The sequence below is a fragment of the Diplotaxodon limnothrissa genome, linkage group LG2 (genome assembly GCF_057381915.1).
Source record: "Diplotaxodon limnothrissa isolate DT_005_m linkage group LG2, D_limnothrissa_male_GT1.1, whole genome shotgun sequence".
NCBI classification, from domain to species: Eukaryota; Metazoa; Chordata; class Actinopteri; order Cichliformes; family Cichlidae; genus Diplotaxodon; species Diplotaxodon limnothrissa.
Window position 1 is genome coordinate 37,204,625 of NC_140597.1, and position 26,412 is coordinate 37,231,036.

Consider the following 26,412-nt stretch of genomic DNA (forward strand, 5'->3'; position numbering starts at 1 on the left):
CCAGAAGGACTGAATTGGTTTGGAATTATCCTGATGGAAATACCGACGGGAGATAAATAGTTAGGAGAATGCATGGATGTGTGGATGAAGCTCTTCCTTTATGATGATGTGTTCTAACAACAGAAAGAGGCCGGCCATAAAAAACTGAAATCACAAATGCACTTGTGATAAACAGAGAGAATGTGGACACATAGAGGTGAAACTGAAACTGATAATTATTTGATGCAGTGCACTTGTGTGATTTATAGCGAAGCGTGTAGTGCTACGCTGCAGACCGGTCTGTTAACAGAGTGACAGCTGTCTTGTATAAAAGGTTTGTGATGCTTTGAGTCAATCATAACTGATTAGAAAAATGTAAGCTTCAAGTGGGTGAAAGAATTTACTCCTAATCTTCTTCTACACAATAATGTGTACCCGCCATCAAGAGTAGACGGCCTGATTTGGTGCAGACCAATGCAGATGTTGTACCATCTTGAAAATCAGTCACTGGAACTAAATTGCTGTTTCAGTTGGACTTTAATCTCTGCAGCGTGTTCCCAGTTTTACAAGCAATGTCATTTGCTGTTAGATGCCTGTGGCCATTTTGATGGTCATCTTCTCGGACTTACGCATGATTCCAGTGACTGTAGACCCGGAGCCCTGGAGAGTGTGACCTGCAGAGCCGTCTATGTCTCAGTCGAAGGTTTGTGCCATATCTATAAGCGACATCTACGGTTTTCTCATTCTGAATCATCTTCCTTTTATGTTCTTGTCTGTCTATTTGTCTTTTCTCCTCATGAAACACCTTAAATTGATCACATGCCACATGAACATCTGGCTGGTTGTCAGAATTGCTCAAGAACATTTCATTTAGCCCTAGTGTTGTGGGTTGCGGATGTTGTGCTAGTGTTTCTTGTTAAGTTTTAGGTCCCCCATCCCAAAATGATGCATATTAATATAAAATGTGTTTTTAAAAAATCAGCTGCAGTGTCCCACTTACTCTGGATAATTCTTAGATGTCACTGTCAGCAGTTTCCATAGACTCTGTCCATCAGTGTGAAGTTGTGTATTTTCAGTGACAACTGCTCACAGCAAGGTCTTTAGATCATCCAGACTGTCCATTATCAGTCAGATATCTCAAAATCTGGGCAGATAAAATCTAAACTGTGAAATCCTAAAGCTTTCATGTGCAGTAAGCATGTATGTCATTTTGTATTTGGGCTTACAATTTAACCGATATGATGGTGTCTAAAAAATAACCAGCTCAGGTTAGCCTGCAGTCAGTCCCCTAAATAGATAATTGTGTGAACATGAATTCAGTGGAAGCAGTGGCCATTACTGGCACAGACAGCTGTCCTACTGTGCAGTGTGTGTAGCAGTTGTCTGATGAGGCTTTTATAGCATCTCTGACAGTTTTGCTCGGTCAGATCCTTTATGAAAGATCTCAGGTACTGCTCCCCAGTTCCTCTCTTCAAGAAAAAGAAGTATGTCTCCTCCCTAAATCTGCAGACAAGCCTCATTTGGCAAATAGACCACGGGCCCTATATCATAAACTTCCACTAACACACATTCAATCCATCCATTTTCGCTTGTGTTTGCTTTTAGCGCTTTACCTACTGGTTAAGTTTTGATCCGTTGAAGGTTTGTATCCTGGAAAATGTGGTACTTTAACAGCAGTGATGATTTGTTCACTGACTTAAGCTACTTTTACAGCCTCTAATAAGTTGCCTGGGTGTCCCGACCTTTCTGGCCCTTTGAGAGGTCCAGGCATAGCAATGCAGCAAAATGCTTGAATTTAACTAAAATGAATTTGTTAACTGAAATAAAATAGACATTGTGTTATGTGAATCTCACTCACTTGCTTTTTAAACTTTATTTTTCTAACATCTATATTTGTGCTGTTGTAATATTTATTCTGTCTTGTCTGTCATGTTGCCAAGAGAACAAGCTATTTCTGTTTTTAATTAGCCTCTGTGAGCTTCTTTCAAGACTTTTAAAGTGATTCATTAGTAACTCAACAATATATTTATCCACAGGTTTGGTTTGTAAAGCAAAACCTTTGGCCGTCATATCTACAGATGATGTCAGACTCTTTATTAGCCTGTGTGGGTGACATTTAGGACACAGGCCCTCCATCTTGCTTGTGCATATTTTGGTTCTTTTTTTTTTTTGGTTTTGTTACTTCATCTGTTCACAATCCAGAGACAGTGAACTGGCAGAGAGAGGGAGGTGTGGCATGCAACAAATGCCACCCAGCGTGGAGTTAAACAGTTACAGTTAGAATAATATGGTATGCCCTTAACCTTTTTAGTATTATGCTGTATCAGTTTGCAGATTCATCATAACACTCACTGCCCTCAAGTGCTGTTGTTTAGAGACTGCATCTGAACTACGATATTTCATTCACACAGGAAATATATATAGTCCAAAGCTTCCTGCCTTAGCAGATTCATATTAACACCCGCTCTAGAAAAGGTATTACTCAATACCTTTATTTTACAGCACCACACAGAATGGTAAAGCTACAGCCCGAGCAATATAGGATGTTTTAAATGATGGACAGACCATGAAACAGTGACACGACATAAACAGTATTCAGTATTTAGCATCTGAAATTGCAGTTGCGGTATATCTGCTGTGAGCTAATATCAGCAAATATAAAGCCCACCAGTAAAGGTAGTTTCTAACCATTTTGTCTCCACTGCTAAACATGTAAAAACTTATTGGGTAAACTGTGCAGCAGTGGCAAAGAAAATGTATTTACACTTCATGTAAGTGGCTACGTTTTAACAAACAATGAATGAACCTTTACAGTGAAAACTGGTCACTTTGATTTTTGGCTTTTTACTTCTTTTTGCACATCTGCAGTGAGCTGGATGGCCTCGTAGGAGACTGCAGCGTGCCGTGATTAATTGGGCTGCACGGGTCTGACGCTAAACCATCATTAGAATGTTAAAGTAATGCGTGGGCAGCTTAATTGGACTTGAAGACACGCTTAATCAAAATTTAGATCACACCTTTTTCTTTTCTTTTTTTAAGTGACCTCTAAGCAGAACATCTAAATCTGCTGTGAGAAGCTGCTTTATAAGGACTGTATGTCTGACTCGCCGAGGATCGTTCATTTAAAGATTCAAGCCCACCGAGCACCCAGCGTGTTTGTTATTCACCTGTAGGGCTTTACCCGGCGCTAGGACCCAGGGTGCGCGATTTTCATCTCCAGCTGCTGCAGACCGAAAACTGGCAATAAGGGAAGATCGCGAGGACAAGCCAAAATTACATACTGTATTCATTCTACTTCAAAATCACATCCCCGGACCCGCAGCGAAGCCACCGTGGAGACAACAATAGCTTGTTGCGCTGTGTGTGAAGGCTTTGTGGCTGTAGACGGCTCGGAGCGCAAGGTAAGACGGTGCAATACCATGCGATTACTAATAACAAAGGCGTTACGGGCGAGCAGGGGGCATTAAAGGGGGCATTGCACAATGCTATTGAGGGCGAGCAAAACTCTGCCAAACTTTGACCTGGATATCTGCATTTTCTAGTTGTCGCTGTCTTGCGGGAGCCGCTACCGGAGCCTGTAGTTGCGGAGATGTTTCGCTGTTATCCCACGGCATTATGTAGGATCGTGTCACATGTAGCCTATGGACAAGCCAACTTGTGTGTCGAGATGACATCTGAGTGTGCAGTCCAAGCGTGCCGGCAGTGGATGCAGTCGGTTACCCAAACGCGGACACGGTAACTGAAGGCAAAGAGATATGTTTTAATTTCAGGCAGATTTAAAAGGCGATGTGGACGGCGCATCGGGCCATCCATTAACCTGGAAAATAAGAACATCACCCTGACTGTTTCTGTGATCGGCTGCCTTCCTCCTTTCGTTCGCTGTGGAATAATTCATTACTTAGACCAAGATGGAAGAATAATGCGCTTGATTTTCACTCAAGCGCGTTATTCTTCCAGCCTCGACATTCAACACTGACCAGGTGAACCACCAACTCAGACGGGACATCCTCGTCGCTGCTGGAGAGCATGGCGGCCTAAATAGGTAGGGTCGATAATCTCCAATATGACTCACAGATAGATGACTGTGAATGCCCACTTTGAAGACGGTGTATTCTTTCATAAAAAGAGATCGGGCCTTCGATATAAACAACGTGCCTTCATCTATATCGCAGTTGTCATAGTGCATGTGCGGACTGCTACATCCCTGCTCGACTGATTTACAAATGCACGTATAACAAGTTTTTTTTTTTTTGAAGCCCTCAGATGTCCGATGTGCAGCCCGTGAACCAAACTCGTCTATAATTGGTGAAGCGCCGAGCGGCCGGCCACTACCGGGATAGCTCTTGCGCGGTCGTTGAGGTCTCAGGGTTACCCCGACTCAGACACAATGCGATGTGTCAGCAGGCGACTTTGTGATACTCGTGCTTTATGCTCGGTCCTCTTCGGCGTTCTTCCTCCGTTTTTCCTTCTTTCTTTTTTACTGATCGGCGTTTTTTTTTGTTTCCCAATTTCACGTTTGGCCATCTGTCAACGATTTGGCTGCCTGCACGCAGCCATTACTGAGCGAATGGCGAAGGGCATGTTAGAGGCTCTCACACACCGATCCACTCCGCGATAGGAGAGCAGCGGGGAAGTAGTTTCTGCTCGCGGTGCTCTCGGCGGATGGACGCGATCGTTTGTCCTGCACCGCCGTGCTGGTCAGGATCCAACACAGATCGTGCATGGTAGTAAACAAACTCTTTTTCAGTGGCGCGACGATGTCAGGGTCCCCCCGTGTGTATGCGTGCACGGTTATTTCCTCACCATCGCAAGTATTGAGAAAAGTAGGAAATTTGTTGGCCTAAAGGAGCGGATACCCTTGTAAACAGCAGGCCTGCGCTGCTTTCAGGATTCAGGTAAGACAAGTGGCCTAATTACAGCAGGGTAACCTGTACCGCTTAACTACTGAGCCAAAATGTGATTATGGAGTGAGAGGGCTAAATATCCTGTGGTTGTTTATCTTTTGAGGGGAGAGAATCGGGCAGGACCAAGTGTAAACCTCCTGCTCCACAGGCTGGGTTGAAACTTTAAGGTTTTTTTTGTTTGTTTGTTTGTTTGCCTTTGTTTGAATGGAAGCTGCAGATGTGTTGTCATTCACTTCATAACTGCACACATGAGCTGGTGGTCGACAGATATCCAGCTCCCTGCAGTCAGAGAAGGAGGAGGCTGCTCATGTTTCAGTGTGAACTTGTTCCAATTCACAACAAGCTACAAATGGTTGTAAACGAATGGGGATTTTGTTCTACAAATGAGGCACACAACCTTCTAGAGAAGGTTGTAGATGATATTACCTTTGCAATAACGTGTCTTGTTTTGTATCCTGACCCTCTTCGGTTGTGTTAAACACAGTGTGGCTTCTATATTAAGCATGTTTGGATTGTTGTCAGTAGGTTGTAGGCTCTTGTCCTTCTGCATTGGGTCAGCTGTCTGGATTTTTATACAGAGAAGAAATTTGAGGGCTAACATTAACATTCAAAACCCAAGCCTCATCCATATTGTAGTTATGCCTTGAACTTGTCTTAAAACCACTTCTCTCTATCCAGTTAAAACCTGAGCTGACCTGATAGTAACAGGAAATGTGATTTTGACACACAGCACTGCAAGAGGTGAATGACAGGGAACTGAAGAGGCACCGCTGAGGGAATGGCACTCTGTTTGTTCATATATTCATTATAAATGTTTATTAGCGGCTGTGTTTATAGAATTGCTTCACAGCATGAGGCCTGGACTGGCTCATTCCAAGTGTCACATAAAATATTAATAATAATAAAAATCACATGCTTCAGTTGGGATGTTTTCAGCATAATACATGTGGTGACTGTGCATGGCAAAAAGGAAGTAAATTTGCAAAGAAGAATGATGAGTTGTGTTCTTGGTGTTTTCTATGAAAGAGAGCAAGCATCTGCGAGCAAATTGTTGATGTGAATAATCCTAACTCAGCACTTTAATAACATCACTTTTGGTTTGTAAAGCAATGTGAAAATAGTTATGCAGATAGTTTAAAATCAGTTCGATTAAACACGATGAAAACACAGGTGTAAAATTTCCAAAAGAGCTTGCAAGAAAAAGTTGGGTTTGAGCTGAGCTGACAGAGGTCAGTGCTGGAAGCTTAATCTCATTCACTGGTAAGGTTGGATGCATGGTATCGTCACAAATAACGAAAAAATGTATGTGAGGATCATAGGTTTCATGCGTATCTATTTCAAAAGAATCCAGTAAAATAAAAAAGGAAAAAAGTAAAGCTTTCCCCTCCACATCTTCTCCCAGCTATAGTCCGCCAGTCTGCAGCCTACAGCATGTAACTGGAGAGCCTCCAACACCCCGGAGTCTTTCTTCCTCGCGTTAATTCCCCTGCAACGGACCCAAACCTCTCCCACTCTTTTTTTTAATTCATATTGTGGCCGTTTAGAAACCATCACCCACAGCTGACTGTTAATTGACCCGCTGACACCCAGGCGCGCACGGACATCCAGCGATACTCGGGGCTATATTTGTTGTTGTTGTGGGTTTGAATAAAATGTTTTTGTTTTTTAAACGAGGTTTATTACTTCGTTACCCCGATAAGCCTTTTCAGTTTAGCGCACCGTTACACTCTTTTGGTCGCGATCCCCCCCATTCCCCTTGAGCGGCTGGAGCTCGCGTTGCATGCCGGTACCTGCAGTCCTCACCGCTCCCTGCCTCTCCAGCGTTTAATCCTGGGCGTGGATAGCCGAGCACTACATCTCCCATGCTGTCACCGTGCACCCTTCTGCTCCCCCCCACCCCCTCTCTCGCTCTCTCTCACACCAGACTGGAGACTGGAGATACGGAACGGACCGTCTTGGCGACCCCCCCTCTCCTACCCTCCCCTCCTCCCTCCCCCAGCCCCTCGGACTTTTAGGACCGAAAACCGTCGAGATCAGTGAGCAGCCGCGGACTGTAGAGGCGAAAGGCTGGACACGGCCGTATCACAGTCGTGCCTGCACGGTGGTTCACATGCCATCTGGACGAGCAGGTTCGTAACTGTTTGTGTCATTAGAAATCTTTTTATCCCTACAGCTGATTGTCTTGGGGACTATTCAGTATTTTGCGTAGAAAGAGAAAGCCCGAAAGGGGCCGGAGAGGAGAGCAGAGGACAGGCTCGGTGGGTCGGGGGCTCTGATGAATGTCTTTCCACGCCGAAGTGGCTCAGTCGGTCCGCTAAAGGGCCGATAAGAGGGACGGGAGCACTTCGCATTAGGTCGGGGATAAATAACAGTAGCTTGCCTCAACATGCAAACCGCCGGGAGAGCTGCGAGGGCTTCGCGGAGAATCCGCTGCGCAGGGAAGCTGGAAACCTAACGTTGCTGGAGGTGGTGGTGGTAGTGGTGGTCAGCGGAGTTAACTATATTGTTTGCCCCCTTTTCATGGCCACTCCAGCCGCACAATAAGTTGTGTCACCCACCCCTATGGTCGTTCTCCTGCTGGTTACTTTTCTTCCCCCCCACACACACTTATCTGCCAGTAAGTCTGCGCCTCCAGTTTTCTGTGCTATCAGCGGCAGAAACGGATTATTTGTTTGTAAAAACGTCTACCGGCAGGGTTACTTTGTAGGCTGATGAAACGGGCCAGGAGTTTAGTTTGTTTGGCTCTCCCGTTGTTCTCCCCGCGTCTTCGCATTGATGTTCACTTACCTTATCAGGGGGAGATGTGACACATTGTGTGCTCCTACGTCGTAGCCCAGGCAGCCACTAGACAGGAGCGGAATCTCTCGTGTCACTTTGCTATATTTTCCTCAAACATCTGTCTTTCATCTCTGGACCTTTCCATCCCATCCTCTCCGGGTTATTTAGACGAGGTTCAGAGACGCAGACAGCCTGTCTGCTCAGTTTGCGCCCGTGTTTTTGTGCGGATGGACCGATCACCTGAGAGCCAGTTGCCATTCTCTCATTATGGTGACTGCTCGCCATCTCCAGCGAGAGAGAGAGGAGGGAGCGACCCGGAGCTCTCCAGAGTTTTTTCTTGCTGATAATTATAGCAGAGGTAAACGTGTTGTTTTCGTGGTTCCCTAACGCTTCAGTGGGCATGTGTTGTTATTGTGCACTTTTCAGATGTGACATTGGGAACGTGTGTCTTTTGTGCCGTGTACGTGGGCTGGGCAGCGAGCTGACCGGGTGGAAGTAGGCTACATCGGAACAATTTGGCTTCTTCGCGGCTGTTTTTCCTCAAAGGCTTTTTCTTTCTTTCTCTCTTTTCTCCCAGGCTCGACTTTGTGTTGTCCACGGTGTGTGTGTGAGGCTGTCTGTGTGCGTATGCGCGGACTGCTGCATATATTTACTGGCCTACATCAGAGCGGATGAATTCAAATGTTTAGTGGCGGAGTCGACCGCGATCGCAGCACAAAGACAAAGTAGCTGTAAGCAACTGTTGTACGGTAATGTATGCAGACCGTCGCTGCACACAGCGGCATCTGCATCGCTGGATTTCCCTTTTTTCAGTCGTGCTCGCAGATTCCAGCAGAGATTGGCTTGTCAGTCATTATGTGCATCATCTTCGTTATGTTTCACTGATTCAAGGGTGAAGCATTTCCATTTCCCACCAAAGCTTTGGCACAGATTTTCTTGTTGCACAGTCCCTTTTGTAGTCGTCTCATTTGCTTGCAGATGCGCTCGTCTGCGCTCACCTCTATCTACAGTAAATACTAGGGTCAGTTCCAGCGTGTGTCCCCATGTAAGCTGTGTACTTATATGATATGAAGTTGATTCACGCTTTAATTATAATTCCTAATCGTGTGTATGGCCATCAGTGCTTTTTAACTTGTCTTGTGCGAGTTTTCAATAGAAAAGCAGTGAGTGGGATTGTCTGGTCATTAAATCTGGCTGATGAGCATTTAAGGCTGCATGCCAGTAACTGGTCCAGTTATGCATAATCATTAACTATATGCGCACATGCAAAAACCTTTGCTCGTTTCTTGTCACTCGCGGGTGTGCATGACTTAATCAACACAAAACACACACACTGATGTCGGCTCTAACAAAAGATCATTTGATCAGTAACAGCTGATTGCCTCATGGATTACTGAATGAGCCTGCTGGGGACAGGCCCTGGGTCGCCTTAGGTAGAGCCTCTATTTGAAGTGACTGTTAAAAGCATTTCTCACTGGGCTCCTGCAGTAAAAACTAGGGGTATCCCATTCATGTTTTTTTTAATCCCAATCTTGTAATATTGAGATTTCGCTGATTTCAGGTCTAATCTAGCATTGATATTTATTTTTTGCACATTTTCCCCTAATGCGCGTGTATGCCCAGGCAGGCTGCATTAAAGTTAGCACATGTTATCCTACATAATTTTCCCTTTTTTTGCTAATTGTCCCTTGATGTTCTCAAGTGTAATAGATATTTTTGCTTATTAATGAAGCTTCTGGCACAGTTTTTGTGCTGATGTTAATGTCAAATAAGGAGGTTTTGAGCTCTGCAGTTACTGAGTGAGTAGAGTGTTGATGACATATTGCATAGTGTAGTTGTACATGGTGGCCGAGTTGCACTTTGCAATAATACCACTTACAGTTGACTGTGAATTGTCTAGGAGGGAAGAAATTTCACATTCGTTGCAGTGATGGCATCCTATTACAGTACCACTCTCAAATTAATTGAACTCTTTAGAACAACCTATTTTTTGACAAATGTTTGTAAAGGCAGTTTGCATGGCTAGGTGCTTGGTTTTGTGGCAATGAGACTGAAAACACCTGAGAGATGTGGCTCGGTATTATTGTTCCTATTGTGTACACCTGCTGAAGGGGAAACCTCCTCTGTGTTCAACCAGGACGATTTTGTAAAGTCACAAGCTTGAGCGAGAACCTCCAGTGAACATGTAGACGTAGAAATTGTTATGCCCATTTTTATTACTGAAGACAGTAATAATTATTTGAACACGATTCAACTTTTTGGCTCAAAAAAACTTTGATGGTTTCTCATAATTTTCTTTTTTGTATGATGTGATATTTTGTATGATATGGACTCTGTGGCAGGGAGGTTGTCAGAAGGATTAAAACCATCTCCTTTAATTTCCAACATAAAAAGTTTCAGGAGTACATCATATTTAAGGTTAACTTGCAGAAATGAAATGGAACATGAAAGAGGTGATCATTTGTGGTACTCCTTCAAAAGTTGATTCTGTTCATCTGGACGTAGCGTTTTCAGTGGGAGAAACGTTTCGTCACTCATCCAAGTGACTTCTTCAGTCTCAGCTGACTGCAGGTTTCCCCAGCCTTATAAACAGTACATTTGCATAATGACTGAAACCAGCCCACTGAAGGAACAATGGGCTGAGAGGTCAGTTCCTTAATCATAATTATGCAAATTCTCATGACCATTGATCAACAACCACTGACCAAAACCCACTGATCAAAGACCACTGATCAATGGCCATGAGTACCATTCACCGAGAGTTGGGGAATGGCTGCAATCACAGCATTGTAAGATGGCGAAAGATGTACCCTCAGGCCCCCTCCTCGATTCAGAGATGGTCTTTCCCTTTTCACGTAAATGGCCTCCTTGATTCCGCACTCAAACCAGCGTTCCTCCCTGTCCAGGATGTGAACATCCTCATCATTGAAAGAGTGTCCACTGGCCTGTAGGTGTAAATAGACTGCAGAGTCCTGGCCCAGCCATTCCCCAACTCTCTGTGAATGGTACTTATGGTCTTTGATCAGTGGTCTTTGATCAGTGGGTTTTGGTCAGTGGCTGTTGATCAATGGTCGTGAGAATTTGATTTTGACGTCACTTGGATGAGTGACGAAACGTTTCTCCCACAAAACGCTACGTCCAGATGAACAGAATCAACTTTTGGAGATTTACTTTCCTGGATGATCGAGAATGCATCAAGACATCATTTGTGGTAGTTTCTTACATGTCTCTGCCAAGGGTTCATTGGATCCTAATCCTTCTATGCTTCAATTAATGCATTAGATCTCATTTTACGCAGTGAATGTACAATGTTCTTTTAGTGAAGAGAGTTCACATTTCAAATGGATGAGCACTGGCAGCTTTCCACATCCCCTATGTGCAACAAAATAAAATCAAAGGGAATAACACAACGAATACGTGCCATCAGTTTACCACACTTCTCTCTGCTGCTCTAGATTGTCTCCTTGTTCTTAGGAAATTGTAACACAGCTGAACTCCAAGCATATCTTAAAGAAAGGAAGTTTTCAGTTGCCCAAAGTTAGTTACTTATTTCTTCTTCTCGAAGGTTTAGTCGAACAGATATTTTCTGTAGCTGAAAGGAGAACGGTGCTAAAGTAATCACAGCAAGTGGTTTTATGTTTTTTCTCTTGTGTGTTTTGCAGCATATCACTGTATTTGAAGGAGAACTCTCACCTGACTGACGCAGATACCCCCTAAGGCATGTTGTGCTAAAGAAACACCTATGCAGGTAATTGGCTTTTTTTTTCTGCTGAAGTTGTATTGCTTGAATAGCGCATCCTGTCCTCTTATCTAATTAACACCAGCCTCATGAACTTTTCTTATTACTCAGGTGGATCCCACACTAATGAATGTAGGGGATGGAGGCACGGTGAGCAGAGAGATCAGTGCTCCAAATAAAGCGTCTGCTAGCATGGTGGGAAATCCCCCCCAGACGCTCCCCCCTGAGTTCAGAGGAGATGTTGCTCTCAGTCAGCAAAATAAGACAACTCCAACAAAAGACTGTAAGACTGTAAAAGCCTGCCCGGACAACTACAACCACAGCCCCGAACTTTCTCCACCGCAACTGCCCAACAATGCACCAATGTCCGGCTTGGTCCTCACCAGCTCAGAAAAGAGAACAGACAAAAGAGCAGAAACCTCTAAGCTCAAAGCTGATGGTTCTGGGGTCTTCCCCACTCCTCAGTGGTCGAGTGGTGTAAAAGTTAGCCAGGAGGATTCACTCAGCCCCTGTCACAGCAATGTGACATCCAATAAGAAATCCCATTCACAAACACAATCTGTGCAAAGTGTCCCACCTGGGTTTCAGTGCTCTGCCATGTTTAAACCAGCCCAGCCTGTTGCCTTCCTTCCCACAGCAAATTTTTCCTCTCCACTTTGTAAAATGAATCTTCCACCAGCATTAGGTCAGATTGCAGCACTGAGAGAAGCCCCAGCCACTCAGTTTCAGAAAGAAAGCCAGCCTCAAAGCTCAGGTGTTGCTGGGCCACCTCTCATGCGGACCTATCCCTACCCGTTGTCTGTGGCCCGGACTCCGGCTGCAGAGAAAAAGACGGGCACGTCGACCTCAAAACTCAGATCTAACCACGCATCAAGTAAGAATGCTAAATCTGTTGGAGAACATAAATCTTTAGCTTCTGTGGTAGCCTCACCAGCTATTGCCCTACCATTGCAACATCCATCATTAACTTCAGCTGCACCCACTCACTACACCTTGTCTCCGACTGCTGCCATTTGCTGTGGCTCTGCTCTGGCCAACATCGCCTCACAGAGCAGAATGCTGAACCATGTAGAGAAAAGCAACAGCATAGATAAGACAACCATGGGCTCTCTAAAAACCACACCTCCTGCAACAGACGACCACACAGTCTGCTCAGTTGAATCAAGAGATGTACCTCTTGATTTGTCCGCCAAATCAAAACGCCCTAAATGCTTAAATGACCCTCCTGTTACTATGATGGAATCCCACAATAATGAGTCAAATCAGAGAGAATTTCTGAATTCAAAGAAGACTCATTCTGCAAATTACGGCTCCGCTCTGCAATACCCCATCTTACCAAACACCCACCGAAATGGATCTCATCAAAAGCAATTAAATAGGTCTCAGAATCACCAGATCCCAGAGGTCAAACCAGCCTGGGGTAAGGGATCTTCACAAGATTCAATAAAAAACATCCCTGGTACATATGTGGGAGTTGCTAGTCCAATATTGGCTTCTACTCTAAGGGGCAAAGATGGAAAAGGGACGTTTGTGGATGAATTTCAGAGTTTTGCAAAGCAGGAGTTTATATCTATAATTGACCAGGGAGAACATCTGGCCACAGGAGGAAAGAAGCCATCCTGTCTGATGAAGGGTAACCAACACACTCACAGTGTCAAGCATGTTAAAAACACCAGCACAACCATAACTAAGAACTGTCCCTCAAAAGGAGCCCTAACCACTGCGTTGTTAAGCTCAACCAATGCTCAAATTCCTCAGAAATGTGGGCCTGGCAAAACAGCGGTACCATACTCTGCTCCCCTTGTCAGTCCAGCTTGGCAGCAGGCATCTCATCTCACATCATCACATCAAGCTTCTTCTAATCATCGAAAAATCACACAAGGATCTCCAAAGACTAAGGGCACCGCAGTTACAGACAGTTGTAAGTTTCCAAGTGCCCATCACAGCCCGTCCAAACCTGAGGATGATAAGTGGGAGAGAATGAAGTCTCCTCTGTCTAACCTTGCATCCATTGTAAAGCAGCAAGCTCTTGATACAACAACACTGACGGATGAAGGTAATTCCCAAGCATCGCCTGTTGCATCACGAAAAGCTGATGGTCTGAATACACTCACGGGAAATCAAGACATACAATCTAAGCATACCTCTACTTTTGAATACCCACCATGCTGGTCTGTGGAAAAGTGGCCTAGTGCACCATCTCAAGGGGATTTCACTCAAGCTATGAAAAGACATGACAAGGCAAATGCCGCTGAGCTTTTGGAGAATAACACTGACATGCACACCAGTCAGGGAGAGCACATGGGACTTCAGGTGAAGCAAGGCTCCTCAAAGCCCGCAGGCCAGTCTCATCTCTACGGGAGCAGTGCATCAACAAATGGGAACAGGATGGAGAGTAAACTAGCCCAGGTGTTAGAGGGGGAGATATTGAGGAAAGAAAGTGGGCCGTCAGACAGTCCTCCTGGTGACAAATTGGAGGGCATGGCTGCATCTATTCTTACAGGCCAGTGTGCAGGGGGAGGCGACAAGTTTGAGAAGAAAACAAACGGAACCAAAGAGGAGTCGCCAACCAAAGCAAAAGCTGCTGCCGTCAAACAAAAGAAGAACAGTCCTAAGAAGCCAGCAAAAGAGAAATCTCCAACAGATGCATTACAGAAGGCTGCAAGAAGGAAAAAGCAAGAGACAGAAAATACTCCAACCAAAGTGTCCCCTAAAAAGAAGGTAAATTATTAATTCCTATTACTCTCATTATTTCTCTTTGGTTAAATTTGAAGAAATATTTAAGGTAGCAATCGTCTTTTAAGAGTTTAAAGAGCGAAAAGGCTATTCAGAGCTCCCTTTCATATTATTAAGTTATGACTGATGGTTTCACTTTCGAGGGCTTATTGTGAGTCTCTTGCATCCTCTCTGTCACCACGAGAGGCTCATGATCAATAACCTCCAATAGAGCGTGCTCACTCTGTCCCCTGTGTATTTCTGCAGAAGAAACAATGTGCACCTGTGCTGGAGCAGAGTCTGTCAGCGGGAAAACCTTCCCCTCCAACTAAAGAGGCGATTCCAAGGGAAAAGATCAGTCCCAGCAAGGCCGAGCAGCAAACCTGCAACAAATCAGGTAGAGTCTTTGTTTCTTCCTTAATCCTATAGCTTTTACATTTTTTACAAAAATGTAAATTTAATGATACTTTTATTTAGTTAAAAAAAGTTTTGTTGTAGTATATGGTTTGATTACTCTGGGTTCAGTTTCAGTTTTAGAGCTAAGTAACCTGCAGTCAGTGTCTCAGTCTTACTCTCAGCATAGAGTCTGGTGTGAATGTAACAATCAGATGTGATTTAATCAGTTCCAGATAGCAGTCCTCAGACTTTGGAGACTTCAGCGTCTCTCATTAGTCCCGCCGTATCCACCAAGGAGGCCGAAGCCACAGAGTGCTCCTTCCCAAGACTGAGGCGAAGGCGGCGGCGAGTTGATGACGCTCGACTTGACCTCTGGGGCTTTGCGACGCCCTCCCCTCCACCCCCGCCAATGCCTCCTCCCCCAATATCCCCTTCGCCCTCTCTGACTCTGCCCCAACCTGTTCGCCGTCCGAGAGGGAGGCCTCGATCAAATCCTAAACCAGAACGTACACTACAGGGCAAGGGAAAAACATCTGGCGCTGAGGGCGATACGCCATCTCGTAAGAAACGTCGGCGATGTCGTAATAAGAAGTATCAGACTGGGGACTACATCACAGAGAAAGACAAGCTGGAAGATGGAGAACACCTCGAAGAATCTAACTCTCTGATAAAGGACGCTGGAGTCCCAGAAGGTAGAGATCAGTTAAAAGTTATCCTGGTCAGAAGGTTAAAAAAGAAAAAGATTCACATATTACAGTATTAAAAGAGAATGACTTGAGAATCAATGAAGTTCAACATTTGAATACAGCAGCTGTTGAATATTTTTATGCAATCCAAAGCTCACTAAATGACCGGTAGTAAGTAGGCATCTAATCAGTTAATCAACTGACTACTTAATTGCTAAAAAATTATTTTCAGCTATTTAAATTATTAATTGTTTTAATTCATTTATTTTTCAAAAACATCAGTGAAAATAGTCAGAAGTGTAATTGAAAATAAAAATTATTGTTACTTGTTTTTTAGTCCTTCAAGCACATCAAACATTAGTTAGAAACAGCCTCACAAAAAAGCCTGAATCATTCTCTTTTAATACCATTATACATTAATCCTTTTTTGGCTGCTGACCATAAAAAGCGACAAGACATTTGGCTCTGTTGGCTCGTGACGAGTATTTGTCATCTTTTCTGACGTTTCATAGACTAAGTGATTATTCATTCTTTAAAAAAAAAAAATCTGATGAATGAATCGGTACAGACAATAATGTAAAGCTCTGTTCTACTCTGTGAAGTAGTCAGTATACATATACATATAAATTTAGCAACAAAAAACTAGTTTGCTGTGTATTCACTTTAATCTTTTCTGATGGTTGGTTTTAGTACAGAAGTAACAAAAATGACCAATTCATGTTGCTTTGATGTTTTTCTTCCATTATAATTCCATATTTATTTGGTCAAAATAGAGCTGAGTAAAGCTTTAAAAAGCCAAAATCCTCCAGATGTTATGGCATTTAAGGTAAATGTTAAATAAAATACACATATTCGTAGATAACTTAGTTACTCACAGGTGACGATGCTGGTTTTCCCTGAGTTCTGAGATTGTTCATGAAAGAAATTTCTGTTTAATGAATTTAAGAATGAATGACTCCAAACTGTCACTTAGCTTGGAGACTCAAGCTGTGTCCATGCTTGTTGCGCACTGCGTTGTCGCTGACAGCTGGTCGCTAGCAGACATTCCAGTCTACGGTTGCCAAGGTAACCGTCTAACGTATTTAATACCCTGTGATAGGTAGTCACTTCAGTACTTAGGTTCACAAAGGTTTTGCTTGGGACCCGCTCACATTGCGTCTCTGGCTGTTTTTTCGCAGTAATAAGATGTTTTAGCTCCGCTACCTTTGCAATAACTTTCTTCTGATTGGCTGCCCCTCGAAAACCAAAGATGTAGAGAGCAGGCAGGTGAGGGTGAGAATCTGTGCTCACAGCTAGAGCTGAGCGCCTGGGAGGATGATGTTAATAATGATATTCCCTCTCGCTGACATGATACAGTAGGACTGTGCAATTAATCTGTGGCATGTTTAGTTCAGCTCCAGGCAAGATGATGGAAAGAGAGGCTTTGGTGAGTAGCAAAACCATCAGCTGTTAGGAATCACCTTGGTTTGGTTTTTCTGAAGAAATTACACAAATAAATTATGGTTAAAAAGTTGAACTTCATCGAGCAGCTCTGTCCCACTGAGGAAAAAGTAGAAAAAACTGTCTGAATCTTGAGATTTTGACTCACAGGTATTATTTATTTATGTATTTACAGATGTCATTATTTTAAATTTTTCCTATGTTTAATATATGTTCTATTCAATTAAATTCAGTTTTATCTATAGCACCAAATCAAGGTGTTTTATATTATATTGTAAGGTAAAACCTCACAATAATACAGAGACCAGCTTGGGGTCTGTCTGTCTATATCTATATATTTCTCTCAGAAGATCCACATCATCTATCTGTTAGTGTGGAAATGACATGCATCGTGAGTGTATATGTAGAGAAAAAGCTAGGACATGGCAGATTTGAGCATAAGATTGTAAAATCAGGGTAGAGTAGCTGGCAAACAGCAGTTTTCTTGTTTACGTGGATAAGATGGCTAAGCTTCCGGAAGTACCAGACAGTCTGATATCAGCACCTAAATTATTCCATTCTCCATGTTAGGCTTGGCAGATGGGGATGAGCACAAAGCTGCATCAGTGCAGTGTTGATAAATGAGTGGTGTGTAAAGATTAGGATTGTTGGTGTATCTCCTGTCTACCACTCAGTATAACGGCAGGTCTAATTTGCCATTACAGTTCCACAGGTGGAACATTGTCCGAGTCCCGCTGCCCCCAGTCCAGAGCCTCTTCCCAAGAGACCGTCAGTCACTCGCTCAGGATCGGTTCGCTACCAGGAGAGTGAAGAATCTCCAGAGTGCAATGATAAGCCTTCAGGGAAGAGGAAGTGCAAAAGCAAACACCTATGTGACAGTGATGAGCCGAAGGTAAGCTGCCGATGCTGCTTGTGGGAGGATAGCCCATCACAGATCATGCATAGTTGATAGAAACAAGGTACAATGGATATACAAGCTTACAGTGCCCCCCTGTGGCCTGATTGAAATCTATGTTTCTCACGTTTGTGATGGCAGCTGGAAGTTCTCTAATCAGTAAATCTGTGTTTTAGAATAAGACCAAACGCTGCAGTTTGGGCAAGAGTAGCGCCTCCCTCACCTTGGATGATGATGGAGCTGATGCAAAAGTACCAGTTAGCCCATCACCAGCTCCAAAAAGTTTGCCATCCTCTCCATCTAAAAAGAAAAGCTCGTCAGGAAGAAGCAGCGGTCCAGATTCTCTGACCAAAAGGCCCGTTCCGCCAGAGGTTCGCCGGCTGATTGTCAATAAAAATGCAGGGGAGACGTTGCTGCAACGTGCTGCGCGCTTGGGCTATCAGGTACAACCCGACACGTTTACTGGTAACAGGAATTTTGACATCAGTGGAAAAAATGCATGATAATCTGACAGTTTATCTTTCCTTCCGGTGTTCTGCAGGACGTAGTCCAGTATTGTCTCGAAAAGGACATCCGGGAGGTCAATCGGCGTGATAATGCCGGTTACACAGCTCTCCATGAGGCGTCCTCCCGGGGCTGGACTCAGATTGTCCAGATGCTGCTGAACAATGGTGCAGATGTCAATTGTAGTGCTCAGGATGGAACACGGTGAGGCTTCAGGCAGCATGACAGTGGCTTTCATCAGAGACTTTATAACAGAGAGATGTGTTACTTGAAAAATCTTGAAATGAGATTCAACCACAGAAAAGATGGTGGTGGAAGTTTCTTAAAAAACTATTTAAAGATAAGCTTTTAAAAGACTTAATTTGGGGCATATTAGTAATTTTTTAAGATTAAACTGGGGATTGTCTACATGACATTTTTATGTCCTCATGACCATTGAAGTTAAACTATTTAGATAATGCTTCAAAATATCTGCCCAGAGGTCTTTCATTGCAAAAGTTTCTTCTAGCAGGACTCTTCTTGAGTTACTTGTCATATGTGTAACCTTTGTAATAAATCTAAGCATGACCCCTGGAAACAGCATGTATAACTAAAGTTAGATGTCATTGTCCTACAGTCTTCAATATTTTCTGTGTAATGTAAAGTTGTGCAAATGCTAAAAGTCTTTTGTGTTTTGTCTGTTCTTCCCCTCAGCCCACTTCACGATGCAGTAGCAAGTGATAACTTACCAATAGTCTGGTTGCTTCTGAACCACGGTGCAGACCCAACTCTGGCGACCTACTCTGGACATACACCAGTCAAATTGGCACATAGTGCAAGCATGAAGAAGTTCCTCACAGGTAGTTCACGCTTCTTATTCACCTTTACACCACTGGACAAGAGATTAACAGTTTATTCTTTGTTAAATTCATTTTTTTTAATCATCAACAAACATTTGGTGACACAGCAAATGCTTTCATAAAGCTATTTAGAATGAGACGGGAAAATAAATCATTGAAGTTGTAACTTTACAGTCATCCATCAAGCAGTGTGTCAACACATTAGTAAACTCTGCGCCCACTCCCACTGCATCGCTTTTGAGAATTGAACAATACAGGTTACATGAAGAATACATAAGAATTTCAGTCAAATCTTCTTCCACATCCACAAAGAGCCTGACAGTTGTTTAAATCATTGTTTTTGTTGTTTTCCAGTTGAATTTGGTTGTGTACTACTAAACTGAAACAAACTGAGCTCATCAAATATGTCTTGTGACTGATTAGGTGTTGATTGATTTATGCTTAATCCTGTTAGGAATGGTTTGTCAACTGATATCACACAAAGCAGATATGACATTAGATAACAGTCCAGTGCACTTGTGAGTTGGAGAAAATCAGCAACATATGGGTGTGGCTGTGGCTCAGGTGGCTGAGTGGGTCATCTACAAACCTGTGGACAGATGCCTGCCTGACTTTTCCTGGTAATGTGCTGAAGTATCCTTGGGCAAGATGCTGAACCACAACACATCCAAGAGAGTGTTTGTGTGTTTGGATGTTAGAAAACAATTAGGAGACATCACTGTGTGTTTGTTATAAGAACCAGGATCCTTAGGGGTTTTTTTGTTGTTGTTTTTTTAAGTAACAAGGAGAATTTAAGTAAAAAGCTGCGGTGATGAGCTCTGACATGTCTGTTAAATTTGGAAGGACTTTTTAATAGATTGCTGTTCTGTAAAAACAGAAGAAAAACTTTTCTGAACAAATCATTTTTTGTGCCGTAAGCTTTTAATTCATTTTTATAAATAAGCATTTGGAAGGATGACATATGATTGCTGTAAGTTGCCTCCCTGGAATCAGTTAAAATCTGCTTTCCTCAGAAACTGTTCCCCATCCAAAGTTACTGCTTTGTGTGGCTGCAAGAAAAACCCCCAAAGCCAGCTTGTTATAAACATTAGGGGTGCAACGATACACAAAATTCACGGTTCGGTTCAGTTCGATACAAAAAATGTTCATGCCTTTTTAATTTGTCATTTATTAAAATTATAAATATATATTTTAACTCAAAAGTACAGTTTTTAAATTTAATGTTGCTGAAATCTGATTGAGGAATCACTCATCTTTGGAAAAGAGTTTATTACAGAGAAATGGCTCTTTCCAAAATAAAAGCTATACTATACGCTTCTTCTGGGCTATATTCTCAGCAGCACATTAAACATATCAGGTCCCCATAAGGAGAATCCTGTGCTAACGGCTGTCTAAATGAGTCGGGCAAAGTTTGTAGCATGCATGCTTGTTGTTTTTGTCTGCTTCCACTTGTCTTTGCACTAGGATGATGTCGGAGTAAATGTGCAGTCATATTCGTTGTGTTCCCACTAGTGCCGTCAGCGTTAATCCCGTTGAAATGACATTAACGCCATAACGCGGAAAATCTCCGTTAAGAAGTTACCGTGGGGGGTTGGACGGTGTCAACACAAGCTAACTGCGCTGACGCACTAGTTCCCACAAATTGAGCATTGCGTGGCACATCCGACATACTGTTTTACTTTAGTCCATGACTCGCTTACCATCAGGGTCTTGCTTCACATGAAAACCAAGATAGTTCCAAACGCCAGATCTGAATGAGGGTGGGGGAGGTTCAATTTCGGGTAGCGTTGAGGCAGTTGCCATGTTGCAACGAGCTTAGCTTCTGTCTTGCCAGCTTGCGCTGCGCTCAGTGGATCTGCACTCGACAGTGCAGCCTAGGCGGAGTAGTCGAACGCAGATCCACTGAGCGCTCAACACAGACAGCATCGTAAGTTGATAAAATAAATAAAAAATGTTGTATTGTTCATACATATGCGTACCGAACCGAAAGCACAGTATCGAACGGTTCAATATCGATACGAGTATCGTTGCACCCCTAATAAACATGACCACTTTCATGCAATGCTAAAGGTGTCTTTTCAGCACTTTGCCAGGTTAAACAATAAATAATTCACATAAGTCAGTGTTTGCTTGCTGCTGAATCTGGGTAGCATATTAGTCTCACGTCGTACGTGCATCTCCAGGCAGTTTTTACACATCAACAGTGTTGAGAGAATAGAGTGCGGATATTATCCAGAGTTGCACCACACAACAGGAGATGGATGATGTCAGCCACGTTCTCACTGTACTGTCTGGTTGAGGTGAAGGGTGGCAGCTCAGATGAGCATGCACGAGGCAGGCCACATGACGCATTTTCACTCGCTGTGAATTCAGACTGTCAGACATCACCCCTGCCTACCGAGCAAACACCATTTACTGTCCGATCTCATTTATTAGGGCACTTTGATTGTCATAGACACAAGATTACTTACAATTTTGGGTTCTCACAATTATTAAAAATAATCAGGGTAAATTGTTTGCATTCTATTTCACAGTGAAGTTAGAGGTCCCCGTCTTTGTTTCGTCTTTCAGTTCGCCAAACTTTTAATTTTGTTGCTCTCTACGAGCTCACAATTACACTCCACCAGGCTGTGGCTTGTTTAGTTCAGCTCATATCTCTTTCGTTGTGTTTTATCAAATAATTTTTTGTAGAATTCGTGTTAAAATTTAATGAAAGCCACAGTAAAGAAGACAACTTGGTTATTTTTATTGAGTTTTTTCTGTAAGTCTGTGACTAGTGGTGTTAAATAATTGTGATCTCAGTTTTGACTAAAATAACTGTGTTTATATTTGCCATAATCAAGCAGCTCTGCTGCAGTGCATGTGTGAAAGTGGCTACAGATAAACAGAGAGATGAAGGCTCAGTAGTTGGTACAGAAAGACAGACATGCAGCTCTGATGGCCTGTTTTCTCCTTGCACTGGTAGCTGCACAGAGCTACACAATGGACCGTATCACATGCACAAGCTCTAACTTTGTTTTCTTTGCTGATGGTCTTAATTTAGTCCACTTTTCTTTCACCCTTATACCATTGTACGTTTTGCTTGGTCCAGAACAAGCACTAGCATCAGCCTTCATCTACATATTTCCACGTAGAAGTCATAACATGCAAACAGCCAGAGTCATAAAAAAAAAATAATACCACGTATTTTTTCTTTTCTCCAGAATATTTCACAGACCTGGAAGGCCGCAATGAACAGGATCCTAGTTTACCCTGGGATTTCTACAGCAGCTCTCTGTTCGGTGAGTAACCTTCACGCTGAACCTGTCAGTCTGCTGAATGTCAGCCCATTGATCAATCAAATACCCAGCTTTAATTTGTAAGCATGGTGGCATAAAAGTAATTGAAATTGCATTCCTATGCTGCTCCCGAGTCACAGGGAATGGAAGCCAGTTTATAGACTGGGCTCCAGCTTGACCACTGGCACGTGGAGGGGGTGTTAGCTTTGAGTATTAGCATCCGTGTTTTGTTGTAAACAGCCACAGGGAGCCTGTTATCTAGTGGAAGGAAAGCAGGATTAGAGTTGCATGGAAGGACTGAAGGAGACTAAAGACAAAGTGGTCTACAGCTTCTGAACAGTCTGAGTCACAAAAGATAATCAGGTTTAAAACTGCAGCGGTTTGTTAACTTTTAGTTTTTTTTGTTTTTCATTGAGTAATGCCAGCTATTTCAGTCATTTTATCAAAATCTGCCAGTCAATGGCAGCATGGATATTATAGTTGTCATTGTGCACTTTATATATCCACTGTAGAGGTTTGTATTTTGTTTCCATACAGGTTTAAAGGAGACTTTTATGTTCATTTCCAGTTCAGTGTTTCTATTCATTGACTGAACATGTGCTTCATCCTGCCTGGAAAAAAAGCTGTTTTAGCTCCTCTCCCTTTAAGCCAACTGTCTTCTAACTGGCGCGTATATATGTGTGTGTGTGTGTGTGTGTATATATATATATATATATATATATATATATATAATTTTTTTTTCTTCTTTTTTTTCATCTGCTTTTATATTTGAAGCTGTGACTGACACCATGAAGTGTGTTTATGTGTATTTTTATATGTCACCAGTTGTATGTGTGTAACTGTTGGTATATACTGCCCACTAGAGGGCATGCAGACCTCGTTCATTAGTACAGTAACAGCCAGCTTGTCCGCTCTTCCTCCCTTTCTCACCTCAGTGAACTCTTCCCTTCACAGAGACTGACCAGGAGCCGTGCTGGGACTTCCTGCTGTCTGAGCAGAACCAGGAGTTGGAGGAGAATGTAACGGGGAAGACCGAGCAAGAGTCGGACAAAGATTGTCTTATGTTCGAGTTCTCCTCGGAGCCTCTGCTACCCTGCTATCACGTGCAGGTGTCATTAACACAGGGGTAAGTTCATAACGATGAGAGTTTACTGGCGACAAACCACACGGTAATAAATCAGATTTTTGGGGGGTGATACAATATCAGGCCACTCAAATGTCATCTAAATTTGGTCACCGCTCTGCAATATGCCTAAGAATTACAGCAATTTAGGGCAGATAGGCTATGATGATAGCAGATACTGATGGTTAAGACTTATAAGTAAACAGCAGTTGCTTCAGCTTCTGGTACATAAACATTTATTGGAAATGTACTAAAGATATCTGCATGATGTTCCAACCCAACATCTTTAATGTCATGAGTTGTTATTGTTCCTGCGTGTAAAGGGGAACAAGTACAGGATGATGAGAAATATTTCTGCTTTTTTGTCTTCAAAAACACAATATTTAAGCTTCAGTTTCATTGGTCAGGTACTTTAATTACTATCAGATGGTGATGCTAGTATGGGGAGATGTTATTTCTGCAAAGAAAACCTTAATAGATCAGGTCATTGCCTCAGCATGTGTTACCTTTGGCAAATAGGTTATGGGTTTAGTTCAGTTTGTTGCATTTTTGTAGGATTACTCAGAAATTTGAGGGATTTACATGGGGCATTTACCAGAGTTGGGGCTTGGCCCAGCTTAGTAATGATTTGGTTTTGAAGCTGATCTGGATCCAGGACTTTTTGGAAGGATTCTTAACCAGTGTGCAAGCGGGCAAAGTTGGATATTTCCCATCATTTTGGGGCAACCATATTTTTTTCAGGTTATGCCACTGCTTTGTGACACTTGAAACGATGTGATACTTAATAAGTGTCTCTGTGGTGCATTAATATATTTTTGCTTTTGTTGTCTGTCTGGACAAAAAACTGGACTGTAGTTTCATGTTTGTTCATTTGACGACGCTTACACCTAAACTGCCAGCTCTCGTGTTGTGCATGCCACCTTCAGCTGATGTCTGATGTTTTGCTTTTGCAGTTTTTGCAACTGGTTCCTGCTGACGGATGTCCTGAAGCGCCTGAAGATGTCTGCGCGGATTTTCCGGGCGCGGTATCCACACTTGGAGGTGGTGAGTTTGTCGCACGCTGAGCTCTGGAGGCAGGTATCGGTCAGCCAGGTGAGCTCCGCTTTGGTTTCTCCCTACAAAAGCAAAACTAAGGAGGAAGAGAAAGAAGAGGAGGACGAAGACGGACTTGTGGATCTGGTGCGTTGTGTACCGGAGCTCCAGAGACTACTGGGTTCCTCGATTCACATCCTACAAGAGGACGAGGAGGAGGAAGAGGAAGAGGTAGTGACAAACACAGGGAAGCCTCACAGCCGATAGCCTCTCTTGAGCTGCGCCCCAGCACCACGCAAACTGTCATTTTGTCAGCCTTCCCTCCAGGCAGCAGCTCAGTGGAAACCTCTCCGTCCGTTGTAACGAGGGTCAAAGATTTTATCTCCAGCTACAGTAACGACTGACACTCCACCGATGACCTCTGACCTTTGGCAGAAGTCATCTGAAGGACCTGCACACAGGAGTTGTCGATGCTGGATAGCAGCTTTCAGGTTCCTATCTATAGGTATATTTGAATACATGAGAACTATTGAGTAAACCTTTTTATTAATTATGTATGTACATGGTAGTGTATATGTATATCTTGCCATCAGGGTAAACACATTTGATTCTATAAATGTATTCTTGTGGCAGAGGACGGATAATGTTTAGGACTTTTTTGTTTTAGTTTGTTCCTGAGGGAAAGCGATATTTTTCGACGGGAGATAATCCAAGGCTTTTATCTTGGTGAAGTCTTGCGTACAGCTAAGACGCTTAAGTCAGGGAGGCCATTGGCCCAGATGGTTTCTCTGTCAACCTGAGAGATCTGGAGACCTGCAGAGAAGAGATCGTGGCACATAACATTCAGACCTAATCACCTGCTCAGAGCCTCCTTTCCATTTTTCACTTCCGGTGTCCTCGAGATCATTTCTGAATGGACCTGATAATTTAAAGTGTTGATTTTTTTTCCTGTGCATTTCACATAGTGAGGCAGGCCCGCGAAAGCTGTTCCGGTCCCTGCATGGTTGCAGTATCAAATAAGGCTGTTTCGGACATTGAGGCGCAGAGTTTGTTTACAGAACTGGACAGACAGTAGTCTTCTCTACGCGTCCTAATACAGAATCCTGTGGATCTCTCTCAGAGGAAACTTTCTACCATCTCTGGAGTCCAGAGGAGCCACGACGGTCCCCCAACTTCCCAATATGGTGTTTCCAGCTCCCAGAGTGCTTTGTGTTGCAGTGTTTTATTTACACTGTTTGTTGTGCTTAATTTAATAGTCATTAATATATTTGATCTCTTGTGTATCTGACAACCCTATCTATGAAAAATACTTTCTATGGTTGGTGCTTCATTCTGAAATGTACTTATTATTAGGATCCCTTTATTCTGAGATTTCCCTCCTTCATTCAAAAACAGTATTTCAAAAACAAAGGAGAAAAAAAGAGAGAGAAAAAAAGCAAAAGTACAGTTTTATTGTACTGGTGCTACACTAGATTTTGTGTTGACAATCAATGAAGTTTTGGTTTGAAGTCACAAACTAACAAAAGATATTTAAGATGAAGAGACTTAAGGTGTAAAGAAAAGTATAGTTTAGTTAAAGAAAATGGGATACAACAAGTGTGAGATCTTCAGAGAGCCTTTTATTTGATTCTTTTATAAGAAATAAACAAGAATAAAGCATGATTGTGAATCACAACTTAATGTCTTTTATGTCAAATTTATGTATAAAGTCCAATTTTGACATATTTCCTGGTGCGACTAATAATAATGATAATAATACCAATATTAATAAGAATTTTGAGTCAAGAAAGGGGCTTCAACTGCTTTACAGTTGAGTTTAGCTCGGTAATAAGCTTTTCCTCCCTTTGTTCAGCAAACAATAAAGCCCTGCCTGCCCTCGTAGTATCTTAATTTAATATAGCATTTGTATTTATTTATTGCACCTAAGATTATCCTGTAGCTGAATTGTTGTATTGTCACCTTTTAAGTTGTTAAAAAGTCATTTGTGTGCTCAAAATCATGAACAAGTTTACAGTTTAATGACAGCTGAGCAAACGGTGAGGTATAGTTTCAAAGCTGTAAACCACTCAGCTGACCTCAGCTTCAGTTTGTTCTGGTAACTTCT

General features: G+C 42.8%; 1 protein-coding gene across 1 annotated transcript; it reads left to right on the forward strand.

Moving 5' to 3' along the window:
• The first annotated feature begins 6,968 nt into the window (after window positions 1-6,968).
• On the forward strand, window positions 6,969-25,678 carry bcorl1 (BCL6 corepressor-like 1). The gene is made up of 12 exons (XM_085373057.1): window positions 6,969-7,012; window positions 11,324-11,409; window positions 11,512-14,121; window positions 14,383-14,512; window positions 14,739-15,203; window positions 17,342-17,529; window positions 17,709-17,975; window positions 18,074-18,240; window positions 18,730-18,875; window positions 22,079-22,156; window positions 23,108-23,279; window positions 24,230-25,678. The coding sequence occupies exons 2-12, from the start codon at window positions 11,404-11,406 to the stop codon at window positions 24,573-24,575; spliced, it is 4,575 nt and encodes a 1,524-aa protein (XP_085229183.1). The 5' UTR covers window positions 6,969-7,012; window positions 11,324-11,403; the 3' UTR covers window positions 24,576-25,678.
• The last annotated feature ends 734 nt before the right edge of the window (window positions 25,679-26,412 follow it).

Coding starts and splice junctions, on each gene's coding strand:
- bcorl1 (XM_085373057.1), top strand. Junction 14,122..14,382: donor AAGTGTCCCCTAAAAAGAAG/GTAAATTATTAA, acceptor GTATTTCTGCAG/AAGAAACAATGTGCACCTGT. Junction 23,280..24,229: donor CAGGTGTCATTAACACAGGG/GTAAGTTCATAA, acceptor TTGCTTTTGCAG/TTTTTGCAACTGGTTCCTGC.